This window comes from Semicossyphus pulcher, unplaced genomic scaffold (genome assembly GCF_022749685.1).
Source record: "Semicossyphus pulcher isolate SPU_LCO1_2020_fin unplaced genomic scaffold, fSemPul1.0.p SCAF_19, whole genome shotgun sequence".
In the NCBI taxonomy this organism is placed as follows: domain Eukaryota; kingdom Metazoa; phylum Chordata; class Actinopteri; order Labriformes; family Labridae; genus Semicossyphus; species Semicossyphus pulcher.
This window is the reverse complement of record NW_027211692.1, coordinates 10568213-10589491: the sequence shown is the minus strand read 5'-3', so window position 1 is coordinate 10589491 and position 21279 is coordinate 10568213. Positions and strand designations below refer to the sequence as shown.

The window sequence follows — 21279 nt, the reverse complement described above, 5'->3', positions numbered from 1 at the left end:
TTCCTAAAAGGTAACTATTTGACGTGGCGCACTCTGCCCATAAGGGTTACTGATAATTAAGATTGGCGGAGTGATATTTGTTCACAGTTGTGCTGAGTGTTCAGTTTTCCTACGGTCATTAAAGGCACACCGTGAAACACAGTGCTCTTGCTTTACCCACATCCCTTAGGCATCTTTAATTAAACATATGAAGTTTATCAAGTTTATATTTAACGCTGAGCAACCCAGTGTGATATTAAATCTAACTAGGGTTACACTATTTATGCTAATCTGAAAGGCAATCTCTATTTTTATAAAAATAAGTATCAAGTTACATACATAAGTCTTTTCATTAAACTTCCTGGAATTAGAATAAATCCTTTACAGTGCACTGACTGATTTTTTGTGGCAACTTAGAGCAGGCAGAAATACGTAGCTTCATGGTCACTATACTGACAAAAACAACAACACCGCTGCATCCATGTGCGCCGCCATCTTGGAAGGAAAATGAAAGTTATTAACAGTGCTGATATCTTATCTCCTCATAAAGTTGATCAGATGAATTTGTTGCTTATTTACAAATCAAAGCGTTAAAGTGAAATGTTCATTAGGAGTGGGGTTTCTAAGAGACAGGAGATTGTAAGTCTTTAGTCACTTCCTTTTAGCTCTGTTTTTGGTCTCAACCCACTCCTGATGGAAATATCTGGCTCTTTGGCTGCTTAATCCTTCACTTATGTTCAGCAGCTAGTTGCTTTTTTGTATTTGCAAAGGGCAACAGTTTTCAGTCAAAAATCACCAAACAGCTGGATAACAATCTCATCTCAATTTCAGCTCTGTTTTTGGTCTCCACCAACTCCTCCAGCTAGCTGCTAATTCTGTTTGTCTGCTGTTTGGTGTTTTTGACTGAAAACAGCTCCCTAAAGCTGTCAAGATTAATGAGAGTGAAGAAATGAGGAACATTGTGGGACATAAAACAAATTAAAATGAGCTGAGAGACACCAAAAAGCTCCACAGAGCGAGGAGAATTAAGTCAGGTGATTATTCTCTCAGAGTTTTCCCATTTCACATCACACTCAAACATTTGCTTCATTATAAGTAAAAAAAAAAGGGTTATAGCAGGTTTATTTTTAGGAATACATCACTGCTGGTTCGCCATCATCCTTAAATCCATAAGTATTGCATTCATACATAAACTATTCACTTAGCGTTTGCCACCTTAGCCTCTAAAAGCTCCACTGACACAAAGCATGAGGCAGCATCATCCCTCTACTGTACCTGCCCTCCTGTTTACATTATAAAGAGTAGACGCCTGCACGCTTCACTGACACTGGTCGGTGTTCACGCTCTGCCCTGCCCCGGCTGTGAGCCAGTCTGCTGGAACCATCATCAGCCCATATGAGATCATCCACTGCAGTGTTGACCTCTGGCTGACAGACAGACAGCGCAGCGTGTGGTGCAGGTGAACTTCTTTAGATGACTCAAACTACCGCTGAAATATTGATGGAGGGTAGGGGCATCGGCAGGGTAAATATTTTTAGTCGCTCACTCGTCATCTCCATTTCCCCTCTTCTTTTTCCTCCCTTGTCATCCCCCTTGATGCCACACTAATGCATCTCTTCTGTTCCATTGAGCACATTGGCATGGCAGATTTCCCCCGCCTCAGCGGTGCAGCGGACCGAACCTTAATTCTCCAAGTTTGCTGAGCACCACAGCCGCAGAAACAGGACGAGGGAGGAAGTGAATAAGCATAAAGTCCCAGGCAGGAGATTTAATTAAAAGCCGGTCAGATGATTAATCATCTATCGCCGGTCAATTAACGGAAATGATGCTGCTTTTGCTCCGTCCTGCGTGCACTCGCCGACCTCCAGGTGGGGTTATAGCACAAAGGGGCTTCTGACTGCTCTTCCATCAAAGCAGAGCACATTAGCATTTATAAACAAGCACCTTCATTAACATTACAATTACACACCGCATGAGCACATAATTGCGTTGGAGAGATATGGGCTGCCTTAGAGAGATTGTGCTTTGAAACCAGGCCTCACCTTAATTTTACAGACAAAAAAGGAATTTATAATGGAAAAGCAGAAAGAGATATGTCGGCACATGGGCTGCAGAGAAAGTCAAAGAAGGTGACGGAGATCAGACGGGAAGTTTCTTTTTGTAATTTCCATCACTCACAGAGTCGGTTTTCCTTCAGTTTAAGGACAAACACCTGTCAAAACTCCTCCCGTTCCTGCCCTTCCCGATAAATGACCCTCACTTAATGTAAACACACACACACCTTTATGTCTGTGATTTGCAATGTGCCGTTCTCCATCAAGGTCATCCGCGGTTTATTTCCCTGAAGTCTCTCTCCCTCCTTCTCCCATGAAATCATGACTGCGGGCCCTCCGATCACTCGGCAGTGCAGCTGCACCGTTGCTCCCCGAGACACCGTCTGATTGGCCGGGCCCTGGCGAATAATCGGCGGGACGCGACCTGAAGGACCTGCCGGTTTGAGGGCGGAGGAGGCAGAATATTATGTTGATCAGCTTTACAATGAAGAAAAACACATATTTGGACTGCTTACAAAAGGCCTATGGAAGATACGATTATAAAGCTGCCAGCTAGAGTGCAAAGGGTGAAATAATTTAGCTGCTTAGTAGGCAGAAAACAAAAGGCTGCACAAAGAGAAAAAAGCTTAAATCTGGAGCTTACAAGCTGCCCGGGGAAGAACATTAAGCCAGAAATTCATCGCTCATCCAGCATGGGGTCTCTTAGTGACTTCTCTCTGGGTCTTTATGAGGCTTTTTGTTTTGCACCTACTTAGTAATTAATATGTTTTCTTCTCATTAGTGCAGAATAAAGAATAAACCTCCCCGAGGTTCGAACATGACTGAGTGGACTCACCGCCCTCTACCTCCAACAGCGCCTTGGTCAGCACACTTCCTGCCACGCTGATCGCCTGGCAGATGTAGAAACCGGAGTCCTCGGGGTGGACGTCTGTGATGGTCAGCTCTCCGCTCATGGAGACAGAATAACGGCCAGACTGTGATGGCGGCTGGCCGGGGAACAACAACATCTAGACACAAAACAAACCAGAACAGAAAATATTTGTTAGTCCGGGGAAACATTGAGTCAATTCTTAAATGGACCAGTAAATCATTTGGTCTATGAATGTAAAGACTGAAAAACTGTTTCAAGGTGGTGTCTTCAAAACCTTGTTTTGAACGAACAACAAACAGAAACTCAAATATTAATTTTGCACTGATATGAAACAGAGAAAATCCTCAGATTTGGAAAGATCAAACCAATACATTTTTGGCATTTTTTGAGAAACGACTTGACTTGAAAAGACGATTAATCAATTGTCAAAATCATTTTGGCTATGTTTTGTAGGTAGAAAAATTGGCAAAACATATTGGCTACTACTAAGACTGATTTAAATCACTGATGTTTTCTCTGTCAATATATTTGCAGTCATTATTTTCTGTCTACAAAATGTTAAAAAGAAATTATAAAAACGCCAATTGCAACGTCTGAAGGTCGATTTACCAGCATAGACAACAGAGCAAAGCAACAAGTATTTAAGCAATTAAGATGTGAACAATGAGCCAAAAAGTTTTCAATTAATTGATGAAAAGTTTTAGTTCCTTGAACTTTAAACGATTAAAAAACCACCCTGTGCACTTCTAAACGCAGCTACACAACCACTGCCAGCTTAGCAGCTTAGCAGCTCTGCAAGGCTGTACTGAGCTAAATGAAATGCTAACGTCAGTTTGCTAACATGCACACAGTGACAATACTAATGCTAAATCTAGCCTTGTCCTAGCTAAATGAAATGCTAACTTCAGCATGCTTACATGCTTACAGTGTTGATGCAATCCGTTATGCTAATGTTTAGCAACTTACCAAGTTCCTCATCATAGTTCTTAGCCTTTTAGCCTGCTAACAATCGCTAATTTATGACCAAAAGTACAGCCAAGGCTGATGGGAAAATTAGTAGCTGTTTAGTCATAAAAGTTTTGGACAAGTTTTGACCTTATGATAGCGCTAAATGATAAGCAAACAAACATAGATATTGGTACCGAATTCCATGGCAGTCCATCCAGCAGTTGCGGAGACATTTTACGCATAAACAAAAACAAATGGCAGCCTTCTGGTGGCTCTAGTGGAAAGTCATTGGGAACAATCACATTAGAACAAATTGTCTTCCCCAAATTTGATGCCAATTCAACCAAAAGATATTTCAGACTGGAACAAAGACATATTAGCATGGTCAGGATGTTTTGTTTATTGATGATGTGCGCTAACAGACGATTTTATAGCTTTGCCCATTCTGTTTTTCTGTAACGGAGATGAATGTGAACAAGGGGGAAGGGATGCACATCAATCCATTCAGCCATCCATTTCATTCCTCTAAGAGGCTTAGACTTCAGTGTAGGGACAAGGTTATAAGGCTACAGATAATCCCCCAAATACAGCAAAAAGCTCGACAAACAGCCAAGCCATGCCTCAACCATCCTGCACACTGAAGCTTATTCACAGAATCTGTGGCTGAACTTCCTGTTTGCTCCAAGACTAGCTTCCAAAAAGATCTGAAGCTGCTTCTACAAGTCAGTGCTCCCAGCTGCTGTTGAGCAACAGGGTATTTATAGTTGGTTACAGTGAGGAAGGAGGACAGAGTTTGTCTGGAGGTTTGCCCTGAAGAGGCAGCTCCACACCTGGTTTACTTCCTGCCTGCCGCTACCTTCCTTCCTTTCTCCTTCTCCCCATCACTGCTCTGTAACTCTGCGGTCGCAAGCAGGAGAAACATTTCTCGCCAACGCAGTACCGCAATGCCTTCCAACTCTTTGTCTCCTCTCATATCTTTGAGCCAAATGCAAATGTGCTGCACTCTCTTGTTCGCCTCTCGCCCGATTCGCTTGGAAAAAATGTGTTTTGAAGAGTGTGGGCAACCCAAAAGGAAAAAAAAGGTGTCAGAAAAAGTAGGATTAAATCAGACAAAACCTGTTCGTGTTGCACTGAGTTTTTCTCGCCTGCAGAACAAAGAAGGTGTGAAACAAAACAGTATGAGTACGGTTGAGAAAACCTGAGCCTGGTGGACAGCAATTGTACCCATACAATGATTTAAAAACAGGATTATAGTGCACCGGATGTGTCTGTTGCTGCAATACCAAGGATTAGAAGATCCCTTTTTCCCTGCTCCAGCTTCCTACCTGGCTGCCCTCTTTCTGCCAGAAGATGGCAGGTGGAGGGTTTCCCGTGGTGCCGCATTGGAAGGTGACGCTCCTCCCCTGGGAGGCGATCTGATCACGGGGCTTTGAGGCAATCTGAGGGGGAACTGGCATAGAAAAAGAAGAGGGAATACCCATTAAAAGCCTGAAGGATGTTATCTTTAATACTGACTTTACAAGTCTTTTAGGCAGAGGAAGATGTGTTTATGTCCTTTACCTAGTAAAAATATCATACAGCAATGTAAAAGTATTTCCTTACAAGCAAAAGTCCTGCAATCAGCATCCTGTAAAAGCAAATAAGTATCATTTTTATTCCTTTTAGTGGTGTTTTTGGCCTTTGCCTTTAATAGGGGAAGAGAGAGTGGGGCTGACATGCAACAAGGTCAAGGGCCATAGTCGAGCCTGGGGCTGCTGCGTCAAGCCGGCACCCAGCAGAAGTATTATTCTTCATCAAAATGTCCCCAATGACAGATAAATCATTATATACTGTATGTCACTTTATGAATACTGATGCTTCAGAGTGTCAGCAGCTTTTAACTGCTGGTTGAGATGCAGCTAGTTTTATGTATTTTATCCAAAAATCAGCTCCAAAGGGTGATTTAAGAAATCAGATTAATGAGTACAAAGAAAACAAGACAAAGTTCTGCTAAAGGTATAATTTTTGCACTTTAAGCTGTAAAACATGTGTGTAAAGGAACTGATTCTTGATCGAGTACAGAACAAACACCTTAAAACCGTATTTAAAGCTACTTTGTCGAACTTTCATTTTGTGTTGACCATGGCGACACCCATGGACAAAGCTATACGTCTTATCTCTTTGCTGATCTTGTCCTCGACACGCTTAAATATTTTTTCTCATCCTGCTTTTCTTTAGCTCCCGGATGCATCACTCACTGTGAGTCTTTGCGGTGGAAAATCTAAACAAAGTCTGTTTCCGCAGCGAGCTGTTAATCTCCTCCTGTGACACCGACCCGGTGGCAGCGCTGCAGGCATTAAAAAAAACTACATTAAAATCTTCTTGCTGATGGTGTCGTTTGCTTTTGGAGGTCATATAGAAGCATCAGTATTAATTTCAGTCTGTTTCATAACCAGATAAAGCACTTGGTTACTTTGCATCGCTGCTTTTAGCCCTGACCCGTATCAATAAAACACTCATGAGCTCCTAACAAGAGAGATTTAAGAGCTGTCTCTTTAACCTTTGTAGTGTTTTGATCCATCACTTCACTCTCATCTTATGTCTAATGAGAGGCATCACCTCCCCGTCCTCTGAAAATAACAAATCATCACAGTGCACGGCCGCGCTGTTCTGCTGACATTTACTCAGTTATTTTGGGAAAGGTCTGGGTATGAGCTGCCAATTTCCAGCTCGGGTCAGATCATTGCGTTAGCCACATCATCCCGGCCTCTGTAGATTTACACTGACCACCGCCCTCTACCTCCCGTCTGAATAATTGGCTCACACTTCCCGGAGGATGAGAGGCTTCTCCAGCATCGGTTTATCCTCTCGACAAATCTCACACACACACATACACGCACGCGCACAACAGCATGCAAACACATTTTTGGCTCAATACACAAGAGATCTGAGTCATCTGTGTTGAGTCGTAATGTTCCCACTAAGAGCATGTTCCCAAACACAGCAGACCTCTCACACTGCCATTAACATTTAAGTGTTTTAATTATGTTTGTGAGATGCTGTAATGGCTTAAAACAAGTCTGATGTGTTATTCTCATACAGCTCCAGTCTTATGACCTATAGCATTAGACTCATATTAGTGGGGCTTAATTGCATTAAGAAATGCATTTCTTTGTCTCAGCTGTCTTCATTGTAGATTTTGGTTATGTAACTTGTGTTATTTTGTTTATCGTGGATATATATAATGTTACAGAGGCTTGTCGTGTTAAAGTGTAATCAATATGGGTCATTGCTTGCTTAAAAAAACAGAGCGTAAACTGATCGGTCAAAAACATTAATAAAAACATGTAAGTCTAGCAGCAGTGTGTACATTTTTCTCCTCTTTTTTCCATTAGGGAGTCTGTTCACAGACTTATTTTGGTTTGTTTGTTTCGCGCCTACACGTCGGATTAAACATATTTGCATGCTTGGCTTGTGTTCAATCTTAATATAAAACTTTCTGGCATGTTTTTAAGACACCTTCATAGATGAGTCACCTGTAGTTTTCTAGCCTGGGGTCTTTCTGCTTAAATAAAAATAATATATATTTACATCAAAGGATGTGAGAAAATCTAACAGTATAGAGTAAATTCAACCCAAGAGATGCTACTACCACTACTCCCACTACTACTCCTAATACTACTACTAGTAAACTCCATTAATTTCAGTTAGCACAGCTATAAGGAGTAATAAGCCTGTTGGAAATGGTTGTGTCTCTGGAAGGCTTTATTGAGTGTTAGAAAGTATCACTATGATGTCATAGTGATGCCACTTGTTTACATGTTGATTGTTGTTTATTTTTTTTGTTTTATTTTTATTTATAAGAAGTACTGTGTAGGCAGCAAAATGTATGCACAATGCATGTCCAAGACAAATTTCCCTATGGGGACAATAAGTTTATCGTATCATATCTCATATTATCGTATCGTATCGTATCGTATCACATCACATCGTATCGTATCGTATCGTATCGTATCACATTGTATCATATTGCATCGTATCATTACGTATCGTATCGATATGTATCAAATCGTATCATACCAAATCGAATTGCATCGTATCAAATTGAATCGCATCACATTGTATTGTATCACATCGCATCATATGTATGACATCGTATGACATCGTATCGTAATGTATTATATTGTATCGTATCACATCGTATCGTATCATATCGTATCGTATCATATCGTATCGTATCACATCGTATCACATCGTATCACATCGTATCGTATCATATCGTATCGTATCATATCGTATCGTATCACATCGTATCACATCGTATCACATCGTATCGTATCATATCGTATCGTATCACATCGTATCACATCGTATCACATCGTATCGTATCATATCGTATCGTATCATATCGTAGCGTATCATATCGTATCATATCATATCGTATCGTATCACATCGTATCATATATCGTATCGTATCACATCGTATCATATCGTATCGTGTCACATTGTATCGTATCATATCGTATCCTATCACATTGTATCTTATCATATCGTATCGTGTCACATTGTATCGTATCACATCGTATCATATATCGTATCGCATCACATCGTATCATATATCGTATCGCATCACATCGTATCATATCGTATCCTATCACATTGTATCGTATCATATCGTATCCTATCACATTGTATCGTATCATATCGTATCGTGTCACATTGTATCGTATCATATCGTATCGTATCACATTGTATCGTATCGTATCATATCGTATCATATCGTATCACATCACATTGTATAGTATCACATTGTTTCATATTGTATCGTAGCGCATCGTAACGTATCACATCATATCGTATCACTTCACATCATATCGTATCACTTCACATTGTATTGTATCACTTCACATTGTATCGCATCACACCGATCGTATCACATTGTATTGTATCACATCGTATTGTATCACATCATAATGTATCATATTGGATCGTATCATAGAGTATCATATGTCATCAGGGTCATACTGACTAGACCTTTATTTGAACCTACAAAAATTAAATAGAAATTTACTTTACAACCTAGGAGCTTGAACAAATGTGACATATTTTATAGTTAATGCAGGGGGCAACACAACAATCCTGTAGAGTTGCTTTTTTAGAAAATGTAGGATTCAGTTTTTTGGATATTGACCCATTAAAGAGATTCAAAGTCAGGATATCTTTTAGCTTTTAGCTTTTATTGCAATTATTGTGATCATTATCTCTTCTCTTCTTTCAAGTCTGCTTTTCCAAAACATTAAGGCACTCATAAGAGACATTTCTAAATGGTTGGAGTCCCACTTTAATAATAAATCTGCACCATGTACTAATTTAAAAATGAAGACACAGACTCCCACTGTGTCAAAATAAAATCTTGCAGATGCATTATGAACAACTGAAGCTGCAAATGAGGGAAGGATTTAAGAGTCACACTATCCTGACACACTCCCTTCTACACAGCAGATGTGCGTTTGATAGCAGCCCTTAATCTCTGTACATTAAGTCAGTATGTCTGAGGCTTACTTAATGCCCCACTGCAGCAACAGGCATGTTGTAAACATCTCAGCGCCTAATGGAGGAACTTATTTACATCATTAGGCATTGATTGTTAAAAGCCATTAAGAATGTCATTCAGAATGGAGCATGAAATAAGTGAGCATAAGACAAATGCACGATTTAGAGGAGAATTTGATGGAAAGTGAACTTACGGAGCGGGCCGACTGGAATGATGATAGGGTTTGAAACATGATGGAGAGAGATGGAAAATTAATGAGATGGATGAAAAGCTGAGCGACAAAACAAAACGGGTGAAAGCATGAAAAAGAGCCAAAAAAAACCAGAAGAAGAAGCAGACTGAAAGCTGGGTTTGGATTTCATTTACACTGATAAAAGCATTAGTGGATGAAGTCGTCTGAGACTATTTAAACCGAGACACACAGAGAGGAAAAAAAGGGCACATAGAGTGGGGAGGAGGCGAGAAGAAGGAGATAAAGAGACAGGAAGGGAGAGGGAGAGAGAGTCATGTCTTATTAATACTGGGACTGCTCTCTGGCAGTGAGTTAAAGCACACATCTACCAAACATCTGTCAAATGGCGTAATCCATACGGTTTAGCATAAGCTCCTGGCAGCACCACTGGACGGGGGCTCACACAAGATACACTGATATTAAAAACACAGAGCTTTGGACGGAAAATGGGAACGGGCTTTTGCATGATACTGTTGCCATGTGACTGGATGTTATGCATGAACATGGCACCAGATATGAGGGCCTTTTTTTATGCATGCCTAAGTATGTGTGTGCGCGCTCATATACAATATGCATGATGTGTTTCTTACCGTGGACCTGCAACATGGCAGAGGCCTCTGTCTTGCCCACACTGTTCTCAGATGTGCAGGTATACGTCCCTTCATCCTGCTCTTTGACGCGGAACAAACGCAAGCTATTGCCGTTGCGGATTTCAAACCTTTGCAATGAGAAAAAAGAGAGATAATAAAAGATCTAACGGGGAAGCATCACAAAAAGAAAACGACAATACTAATCTACATAAAGCGGAGAAAATCCGCCAGTAGTGCAAGATAATGTCATTTTTTCCCTTGTCAATCAGCCTGTTGCAAGGTTATTTTTCTCTCCAATCAGGTTACATCATCTTGAAAGGAGTGGAACAATGTGCCTTATCAGCCTCAGATGTTGTTACTGGTTCCAGGAAAAATTCATGAAACAGTTGAAAATCAATTTGAAACAAGTGAGATTATTTCAACCCATCGAAGGATTTTTCACTAGACTTGTAAAACTGATTTTTATCTCCTAACAGTCTATTAAATATAAAGTTATAATGGACTTTGCAGAGCAGAATTATTTAAATTACTTTAACTACAACCACAGTGCTCAAAGCCTTTGTTGCAAGAGTTTCTATGAACTAAACCAGTGTAATTTCCTTTTTTTCACGGACTTATTAACCGTAGAGAAAAAGATAAAAGATCCAAAATAACAAAAAGATGAAAGATAGAAAATAATAGCCGTACAAAAACATGAAAAGCAACAATTCCATTAATTACCTGTTCTCAAAGTGAACAAAGAAACTCTTACACTGGAGTCACCGTGACTCTGTGTTTCTGTTTATGTTGATACAGTACTGTGAAAACAGCTTTCTACCTTGTTCTTATCACTGCCTGATTTGGGCACTTTTATCAGGAAAAAATGACTTTCACTTCAATATTATACAAATATAAAAATCTTTATCGAATCTCGGTTTGACTAAAGTCTCTTTGCACTGCTTACAAATGAACATTATACAATCATTTGAAGGTCAATACACACTTACACAGTGTTATCACAATAATATGATGCTAAGTGCTGTTGCTATCTATATCATCCATTTATTCATTTGAAAAATGATCACAAATATATCTATCCTTTTGGATAAAACTCTTTCTGCCTTTTTTGCTGAGCCTGATGATTGATACCACTTTCACATCCGTAGAGAAAATACAATAGCTTAGCATTGTTAGCATTAAGACTGGAAACAGGGTACAAGCTAGCTAGTAAATCCATAACTTGTTTTTAGTTGTCACTTTAATTGTTGTACAAATTATACTAACAAGATACATGGTATCATGGCATAAAATATGAACCCTTGCTTGTAGGCACATTTATTTCAACCTTTGGACAAGCTAGCTAATCCTCCTCTCTCTAGTCTTTATGCTAAGCTAACAAGCTGCTGCCTCACACTTGAGTGAGAGCGGTATACATTTTCTTCAGTCAATCTCATCAAGAGACCAAATAATTGTTTTAAGTGTGGGGCTATTGCAAGCAGAAGGTTAGCTTAGCCTAGCATAATGACTAGCAAACCGGGGGAAAGCAGCTAGCCTGGCTCCGTGCAAAGGGAACAAGCCAACCAACACTTTTAAAAGCAATAAAGTGTTACCTCTTAGGACCTTGTTTCCAGTGATTATGCTAAGCTAAGCTAACCAACTGCTGGTTGTACAGCTTCATATTTAGTAGTTATATATTAGACTATTTCTCATCTAACTCTGGCCGAGAAAGCAAAGACATGCTGTAACTTTTCATCTTTACTTTTTTATTATCACTACAGCAGTTCTTTGACACTGAATCTGATGTATATGTTAGCTACATACTGAAAAAATAGAACCAAGACATTATATAAAAGAGCACTGCAGGAGAATATAAGAATATCATCTGCTTTAATTCTATAACTAAATAAATGATAGCAGAGCTACAGTATAATGTATAACTTCAGTTCAACATACAGCGTTTCTTAACCTACATACATACAACTGTATAGTTCTTGGCTGTGCTGTATTATTGATTAGTTTTATGTAAGTACTTTCTACATAATGTCATTAAGTTTGAGAAAAATAACATGTTGGGAATTGAAGAAAATTATTTAATAGGCTGAGCTAAATATACATTATACTGGGTTAAGATGGAAAAAGGTTGAAACTGGTCACTGGAGGATTCTGCCCGCTAATGAATCCTCTTTGGTCTTTTCCATTTATGAATTCATATTAGCAGACTGACAGACAGGCATGAATTAATGAACAATTACTCCACATATGTTTTCTGGGTCACATGAGTTTTTAATCCAATACACCACTCGTCTCTTGTAGCTCTGTATTTCTTATTCAGCATGATGTTTATGCATCGCTGGTGTCACTCTCTGTTGCTCTGTGCTCACGGCCGTAACTCTCTCACCTCCCGCGGGGAAGCTCTCCTTCCTCCCGGCGCCATCGGACGGTGGGGGCGGGATCTCCGTGGACCTCACACAGGAAGTCGACGGTGTCTTCCTCCATGACCACCTGGTTCACCGGCCTTCTGACCAACACAGGACGTTCTGCAGGGAAAGGCGCGGCTTTATTTCTCAAAGTATTTAATTACACCACACAAACATTTAAGGCAGAAATACCCCGAATACCCACCGTACACCACCAGCTCTGCAGGATCGCTGTCCCTCTCTCCGACCATATTTGTGCCCACGCACACGTACATGCCAGCATCGCTCTTCCTGGTGTGAGAGATCATCAGTTTTCCCCCACGCATCTGAAAAAACAGCAAAGTGACGGCTCAAGAGATTAGGGAGCCCTGAGTGAAGACATTAGATTTTTATCATCACAGCCTTAATGGAAAAATAATCCACATGTTGATACTCTTGTTACATGAATCCTTCACATTCAAAGACATTTTTCTTCTGTTTAACTGTGGAATAACACTCTGGACATTTACTCAAGTATTGTAAATGTAAGTATGTTGTGGTGTGTTTTATTTAAGTAAAGGACCTCAATACTTTCTGCAGCACTGGCTCCATTCTTATACAAATACTGTCCTTCAACTTCAGATGTTTTACATTTGGAAAACTGCCTGCCAGAAACCACTTGAGATTGTGTCCAGCTGTTGATTTCACACACAAGCAGAGAGAACATAATAGAAATCAGATCCAAGAAATCTTCCAGTCCTTGAAAAACCGAAGATGTCGGCATTGAACTATTGAAAGTGTTGTGAACGTGTGCCTCTGCTTTTCTCCTGCTGAATAACAGTGATAAATTATAGGTTTATAAAAACTTTTAATTTATGTTTTAGATAAAATGTGTACTAATATGTACTTTTAGCTATCGTCTGACCATGTATCAACAAAAATGAAAGCACACAGAGCCTAAAGCAGAAAGCCTGGATTAACAGAGAACGTTCATAACCTCCTTTGTGATACCCGTTATCTCTAACTGGTGCTTGAGGCTTAAAAATATCATGGATAATATCGTTAGAGAAAACAAAACATTTATGTCATCAGAGGTTTTATTATCAAAGATCTATTTTAAGCTTGACAACGTCTTGTTTTTGTCATGGAAAAATGGTTGTTGACGAACATTTATCGCCATAATTTTCATTAACAAAATGAACACTGGATTGTTATGCTTAGTTACGCCTCCACTTTAAAGATATAATCTGGAAGATTTTCATTTAAATAAATGTCTGTTAAGTCACTATCTATCGCTGAATGAGGTAACACAATGGTGCTTGAGCCTATGGCCCACTTATGAAAGCCTTTGCATTTGCAGTAGTACGGACTGGGTGTCTGTGGCGACTTTCACGGAAGAATCACAAGCGGCGCCCAGTTAGTGACGCGTTTTCCATCAGCCAGCAGTGGTTGGTCTGCCAGAGAGGGTAGGCGGAGCTAAGCGGCTGCTTTTCTGGTCTCTGCAAGTGTTGCGAGTAAACAGTAATCTACTATGGCTGAACAAACAAAGAAAAGATCGATGACTACAGATACAACTTAAAAAATAAGTGAAAATCCAAAGAATAAGAAACAAACTGACGCTCATATGAAGGCAACCAGTCTGAAAAGGAAAGCGACCGTCAGCGAGTAAAATCAAGAGTTAAAACCATAGCCGACCGTGGACGTCACACATGTAAGATTGTCTGGATAACTGTGAAGTGTTCTCCTGCAATTACAGTTTATCACCATCGGTGCCACCAAAAGGAAAGGAAAAGGAGATCTTCGAGATTATAACTTTAAAAATATCAGCCCACCACTAACATTTTAGTCCTGTCTCATCTCGTTAACGAAAACAAAACATACGTGTTGTCAGAGCTTTTATTACCAAAGATCGTCAACATCTCACTTTGTCATATGTTACGCCTCGTGTTTAATGTTAAACGCACAGAGGCAGAATGGTGGGGCGAAATCTTTCAGCTTCTGAGCCGGCATCGGAGGCAGTAACAGAGGCGGAAAAGCGTCATGGTGGAACAGCACCGTGTGTGTGTATGTGAAGCAGGCGCTGTTTGTTTACACGTTGTGCCCCTTGTGCTTCCTCCTGGAACGCTATGTGGAGAGATACACACTGGGATGGCCTTACGCCAGCGATGCTTGGTTCAATGTAATATGGCAAAGGCGGCGTAACGGTGGAGCTTTGTCTCAATGCAAAAAGGGCTTATGACTCTCAGTCCCAAGGCCATTTGTTCCTAATCAAGACATAGAGGTAAATGTAATATGTAATAAGTAGTACTTTCATTGAAAAACAGCTGGTACATTGTGCAATAGGGGATTTTTCAACCACAGATGCATAAACATTTGGTGCTCTAGTGTGAATAAATTACATCAGTTCTCATTTTCTTTTACTGATTTTGTGGAAATTCTGTCAAAATTTGCTTCGGTGCACCACATGGAGGGTCAATTAGAGTTTAGGAGGTTAAAATGCTTGGCTTGTTAAGTGCTTGTTTGGTGTTTCTGATGAACTCACCGAGATGCGATCGTCCTTCGTGCTGACTCGGACGTTGTTGCGTTTCCAGGACACAGTGGGCTCAGGGTGACCACGCGGAGGAACACACTCCAACACTGCCGGCTCACCCGCAGCTACCACCACGTCACTCGGGGCCTGCCGGAAATCATCTCTCAGGACTAAAGAAGAAAACACAAAGAAATCTAATTAGCTTCAGAAGCCCTGTGTGTGTGTCTGTCTGTGTGATGTGTTTAAAACACAGGCTGGAAATCAGACCCACAGATCGGCGAGCAGCAGCAGCACAGACACATGACGGCTACCATCAAAAGAAACAGCAATTTGTCTTGGATATCATTCAGACTTGCTTTCCTGAGTAAACCATCTTCCTGCTGAGGTTTGCCTCAAAACAAGCTTATTGGGAGAAAGTCGATTATTGTGTTTGCATGTGCATGACTGCCCAAATCTCTGGCAACGTCCTTGTTAGACTGCACTCTAATGTTTTCTAGGCCTGTGTCCTACTCTGCTGTCTCTCCTGTCAGAGCAGATGAATTATGCACATCTCTCAGTCCAACATGAAGTAAACAAATAACAGCGCATTCATAATTTAGCTCATGTGTGAGGGAGAGAAAATGGCCTCCGCATTAATAAAAGGATTGTGTCTCTGATTCCAAACGACTTCTGACAAATCTGCAGCACTCTGAATCGAATAAAATCAGCTTCAAACCAGAAAAGCTTCTCCTCGTGTCACCCCTGGAGTCTGAACTCCCGCCACCCTGTGGATGACGACCGGCTGAGGAGCCTTTGACACGGCCACCTCTGATATCTTCTAATCTTCCGCTGTGATTGACAGATGAAAGCCACAGCGTGAACTGTGAACTGGAGCCTTCTCATGAGACGTCCTGTACGATGGAAACTCATACTCTGATGCTGACAGCCTCACATTTTCAAACACTCTCAGACGGCTTCTCTCTTCATGTTGGACCACATCCTGTAGCTACAGCCTAAAGTGTATTATTTCAGCATAATCAATCAATACAAGCTCCTCTTACACTTCCATTAATATTTTAGCAATATTTCACAAAGTGTAGAGATCATCTCCTTTGTGTCAATCCATGGCAACAGACTAACTTTAACCACACAATCATCAATTTTGTGATCAGTAAACCCCATCGCTGAAAAAGCTGTTATGCTATTGTAGCTTAGTAGCTGTAATTAAACGCTGCAGGCCTGTCAATCAAAGGTTAAACTTTGGCTTCAGCACTTGGCATGTCCAGCAAAAACCTTTAAACAAATAGTGTAGCATTCCTACGAAAGGCAAGGGCAAGAAAGGGTTAAGAAAGTAGAAAGTTGCTACACGTTAGCGGCGCTGTCTTGCACTGTATTTAGTTTCACATTACACTTCAGTCAGACTTGCTTTAGATATATTGTGTTGCCAAAACTTTATACACAAATCCTTCCTCTTGTAAAAGTGTATATGTAACTTCCAATGTTAGCCATGACTACACAAAGTTACCTTATGGCACTGGAAAGCACAGAAGTGGTGTTTAGCCTTTGGAGAAGTATGTATGACATTCCCACTATATTACTACTGCAAAATTTAAGCATAGCCAACCCAAGTGCTTTAGATTTACATTAAAATTGCTTTAATGATAGTACTAGCTGTAGACAAGCGAAGTGTCCCACCAATTTGCAGTGTTAGCATTAGCTAAACCAAGCTAGCAACGGTTGATACGCAATTGTCTTTTTAGCCGGCCAAATCCGCAGCCTTTTTAAATCTGTGTGCTTTTGTTTATCTCTGTTAAATATGTAATAACTAAGACCATTATTTAAGAAATAGCAGTGACTTTACAGTAGCTCTAAACAAGAGAAGTTTCCCGCCAAGTTGCAGTGTTAGCATTAGCTAAAGCTAGCTAGCTACAGTTGATTTGCAATTGTCATTTTAGCCGGCAAAACCTGCCGCCTTTTGAAATCAGTGTGCTTTTGTTTATTTCTGTTAAATACTTAACACCTAAAAGCATTTGTTTAAGAAATTGCAGTGACTCTACATTGTTAAATCTTCCAGCGTTGCAGTCATTGAAGTGCTTATTTTTTGTGCTAAAACAGAAAGCTTAACAGGCGTAGAAACTGAATAAACAATCCATGGGTTTAATCTCAGTTAGTCATTACTGATTAGGATTTAGTGACATAGTAATCCACCTTTAATCAATTCCACTAAGCGCTTGGTTTATTCTAAGCCAATTACTAAATCTATACCACATTAATTATCCACCAGTACGTCTGACAGGTCTGTATCAACATGGCAGCGCTGGCCTTTAATACAGCATCAATATTCAGAGCCAGTGGGCTTGAATAAAATCTGATCTTAAATGAGTCTATCACAGCTGTTTAAAGATGGAAAATCATTCCTCAGTGTATTTCCCCGGACATCATTGTCTTTGGTAAACGGTTATGAATATTCCCAAACTTGATTCAGCAGAGTGTTTTCCCTCCGGTCTGAAGTTGACATCGGTCAATCCGAATATTACAAGACCTTCTGTTTGACTTTACTTCAGTGATATGAATGAATTGATCGCTCATACCTGCCGTCTTTATCTCTACTTTACTGAAATGAAGTGAAAGTTTTCTCTCGCTTCATTTCATTCGCTCCTCATTTCCTTTTTTTCTCATGCCCTGACATTTTGACTACGGAAAGTGAGAAGACTTTCGAAAAAGAAGACTTAATCAGTACTTCTAACCTCATTGACATTATTAAAATTCTCATTAGGGTGGAGTCATGCTTTAATTATTATTCATAGTGAAACACTGTAATACATCTCAGAGCGGTTGATTATGTCTCAATGGAGGAGAAAGTTCTCGTAGTAGAGGTTTGGGGAAAGCTTTTAGGTCGTTATATCACGGACATCTGCCACAGTCAGGTAAAACACCCTCGTATCCTCACAAAGGAGCACTATTAAGGAGCCTTTGATGCTATAGAGCAAAGACAAGGGTGGCAATAGCCACTCAAGCTCCTCCCAAAGGTCTGTTCACCAAATAACCTCAACCCTGTTCACTTGGCTGCCTGTTTCAAACGCTTTGCAGAGCTGAAGGGCTAATTGAAAGCACTGCATTATTTTTAGACCTCCGTCTGTAAGGCCTGGTTAGATGGGTGCACAGAGACCTTTGTTGCACTGCCATGGTGACTGAAGTGAAAAAGTTATGGGCGAAAAGCTAATCCCTGAACGGCACACACACACACACCCACACATGCACGCATGCACCTACAGCATCTGAAACCCAGAGTTCCTGGGGCACATACAGAAAAGAAAGTGGGACATTTCAGGGTTGAAACACACGCCAGAGAGCAGAATATATTCGTGACATTACAACCCCCAAACACTGTGCAACACGAGCTTCAAATTTCTCTTTGAAGCAGTGTTCAAGTTAATGTGATCCTTCCTTGCTCTGACTTTAAAGTGCCGCCACGCCAAACAGAGTTTCCCACGGATGCTTGTAGGCGATGATGATGATCCGACCACAGAATCGAGCAATCTCCTCGAAAACACAGAGACAAAGATGCCTCCCCCCCCTCCCCACTCCCGAGGGGCTACTGTCCCTAACTCGTCAGACATAATACAACTTGGTCGGCCAAATAATCTCCTAAACCAGGCTCGGCACTCTCGCCTCTGTCCGTCCATGGCCGGCTCAAACAGGGAGCCTGGTGACTGCAGGCCAGCTGAGGCTTGACCCTGCTTCTGTAGAGACAAATCCTAATATTTCCCAAGGCACTTCCTGTGAGCTTAAATAATGGCAAAGCAGGGCCAAATGACTTTCAGCGCTTTCATCATTATATCTGTGGGCGCTATCCGGGCAGGCACCCATTCATTTTCATAACTTTAATATTTCAGGGATATACAGATTAGGAGTTTAATCTCCCTGGAGAATATTCATCACTCGAGTTTTAAGTGACATTTATCTCTATATTACAGCCGAGTGTTGAGCAGAGAGGAGCTGTAGGACTGCAGAAGGGCCATCTGTTAGTGTTGTTGTAAAAACGAACAGAGGGAGGAAGGAGGATTAATCACAAGAAAATTGAAATGTAAAGCATTTGCTCTTTGTGTTGCGCGAGCAGTGTTTGTTGAGTGCTTTTTAGCGTTAATTGATTGTGACTTCGTCTAAAATAAAGCAGCCATGGGGCAAATTACTGAACAGTTCACAGACCATTTGCATACCCAGCAGGTTGAAAGAAACATGATGGGCTAGTTTGACAGGCAGGACAGCGGGGGGAAAAAAGCTTTTGTATGAAACACAAGGTGACAGTGAGTGTAGGAAGCAGACAGAGCAGACAGCGTGGGCCGGACAGATGTGTTAATGGCTACCAGGATTTGTGTTTTCACGGCTGACACGGAGGAGGGAAAGAGAGAGGTTAAAGGACAGCAGAGGTGCACATTTTTGGAGAGCGAGGGACAACCCGCTGCCCGGCTCCTATTGTTCTTTTATTTCAAAGAGCAGTAAACCCGTTAGGGAGGAGGTCTAATCCCATTGCCATGATACTGCCCTGTCACGGCTAATGGAGGCTTTGCCTACAGAGAAGAGAGATTGCTTTAATCCACCCATTGTCTGATTCTGTTGATGCTGGATGAGGAGAGACTCCGGGGCAAATAGTCTTTATGAGAAGCCCGGGGATATGAATTCCTCCACTTTTAGAGAAATGTGTTGATGTTTCAATTACAAACAGACACGGCATACAGGCAACACATTTAGCATAGCGAGGTTTGACGGCACTCATATGAGCCGAAGCAGTCAGATCAATCCTCCAGGAAGTGGTGACGTCACGATTGCAACAGTGCCTTGCAATACCAAGGTATGTCATTGTTACAGACATTGATCAATGTCCTCTAAACCTTTATAATTCAGTTATATTTACTATTTTGACTGATCTGTAGCTTCAAGAGGATTTTGGTGCTTTGAGGAATATCTTCCTGGTGCACTTCTTTTTTTAAATTTAGGCATGTTTTGTAATCCAGAGCCTCTTTTAGTACGGTTTATAAGAACACTCACCACAGTTGCAACTATTTTTGCAGTACTTACGTCAAGATAATCCCCAAAAAGGGAGCGAAACCCCCGTGGACTGACTTCTTAACTGCACATATAATTGTATTGAACACGTAGGATCTATATCTATAGTGACATAAGAACGTAGAGCAGAGGAAGCCAAGGAACAAGCTGCATCCACAAGTTTGATTCCTCCATAATCCCTCATCAGGAGTAGGAGGAACATCTGGCTCTAAAGCCTTTTATACAAGTTGTATTTTTTATTTGTCCTACTTTATTCTAATCCAGCCGCACCATGTGACCGTCTCCTCAATGAGGCGGGCAGACATTAACATTCATGATTCTGAAATAGAGACTACTACTGTTTCCCCCTTCTTGCTTTCTTTTAACGCCGCCAAAAAACACTGTTTGTATTTAAGTCCCCTCCCTCTGTCTCATTATTCCGTTTTTTTCCAACAGCCCGGCAAGTCATCCGGTGACTCGCAGCTTACTGTTAAAGGGAAGAAAAAAAAGGAGTTGAAAAATGACTGCTGCTTGTATTTCGGTCAGGTGCTCTACAAGGGAGCGACAGAGGCTCTTCAGAAAACATCACAACTTGTGGAACTTTGAGGGCGCAAAATGCATTTGAGCAGAAAATACATCTCCTCAACTGCAGCTGTGCGGCTAATAGGGACTGAGTGTACGGGACAAAGAAGTGTGTCCTTGAAACTCCTTCATGTTTTTCACCACAATGACTCAGAGATGAAGTCAGCATACATTCCTGCTATATTGCCTTCTATTTAATGACATACGAATACAGATAAACACAATTCCTCTTCTTTGATAGCCTACCGTGCAGAACAATGGACAGTTAATCCTTTCATTTAAGAGTTTTCAGTACGCTACAGGTGTGTTACCTTTTCTTATAGCTTTAAGGGAAATAAAAGCAGTGGGAACTTGACCTGTCACACTAACAACTGGTTAATGTCATTATAAATCTGCCTTTTACAACAGAGGGACGAGTAAGTCAACCCTAAACAGGCAGGTAAACTTTGTTAGCTTGGTGTTAGCTTAAATGCTATGTAGTTTAGGGACAGGTTTTGCTGTTTGCTGCGGCAGCCAACAATCAAGCTAGACTAAATGTGTGCTCTTCTAAAGGTGAGTAA

The 21279-nt window shown here is 40.8% G+C and overlaps 1 protein-coding gene across 1 annotated transcript in view; it reads right to left on the bottom strand.

The window, feature by feature from the left end:
* The window catches only part of LOC138596792 (roundabout homolog 2), a 64347-nt gene that overhangs the window by 25103 nt on the left and 17965 nt on the right, over positions 1-21279 (bottom strand). The window contains exons 3-9 of the mRNA XM_069668151.1: positions 15125-15282; positions 12809-12929; positions 12585-12723; positions 10208-10335; positions 5178-5302; positions 2869-3040; positions 2261-2466 (exon numbers count right to left, since the gene is read on the bottom strand). Coding sequence (XP_069524252.1) covers positions 2261-2466; positions 2869-3040; positions 5178-5302; positions 10208-10335; positions 12585-12723; positions 12809-12929; positions 15125-15282 — 1049 coding nt within the window. The remainder of the gene's footprint in view (positions 1-2260; positions 2467-2868; positions 3041-5177; positions 5303-10207; positions 10336-12584; positions 12724-12808; positions 12930-15124; positions 15283-21279) is intronic.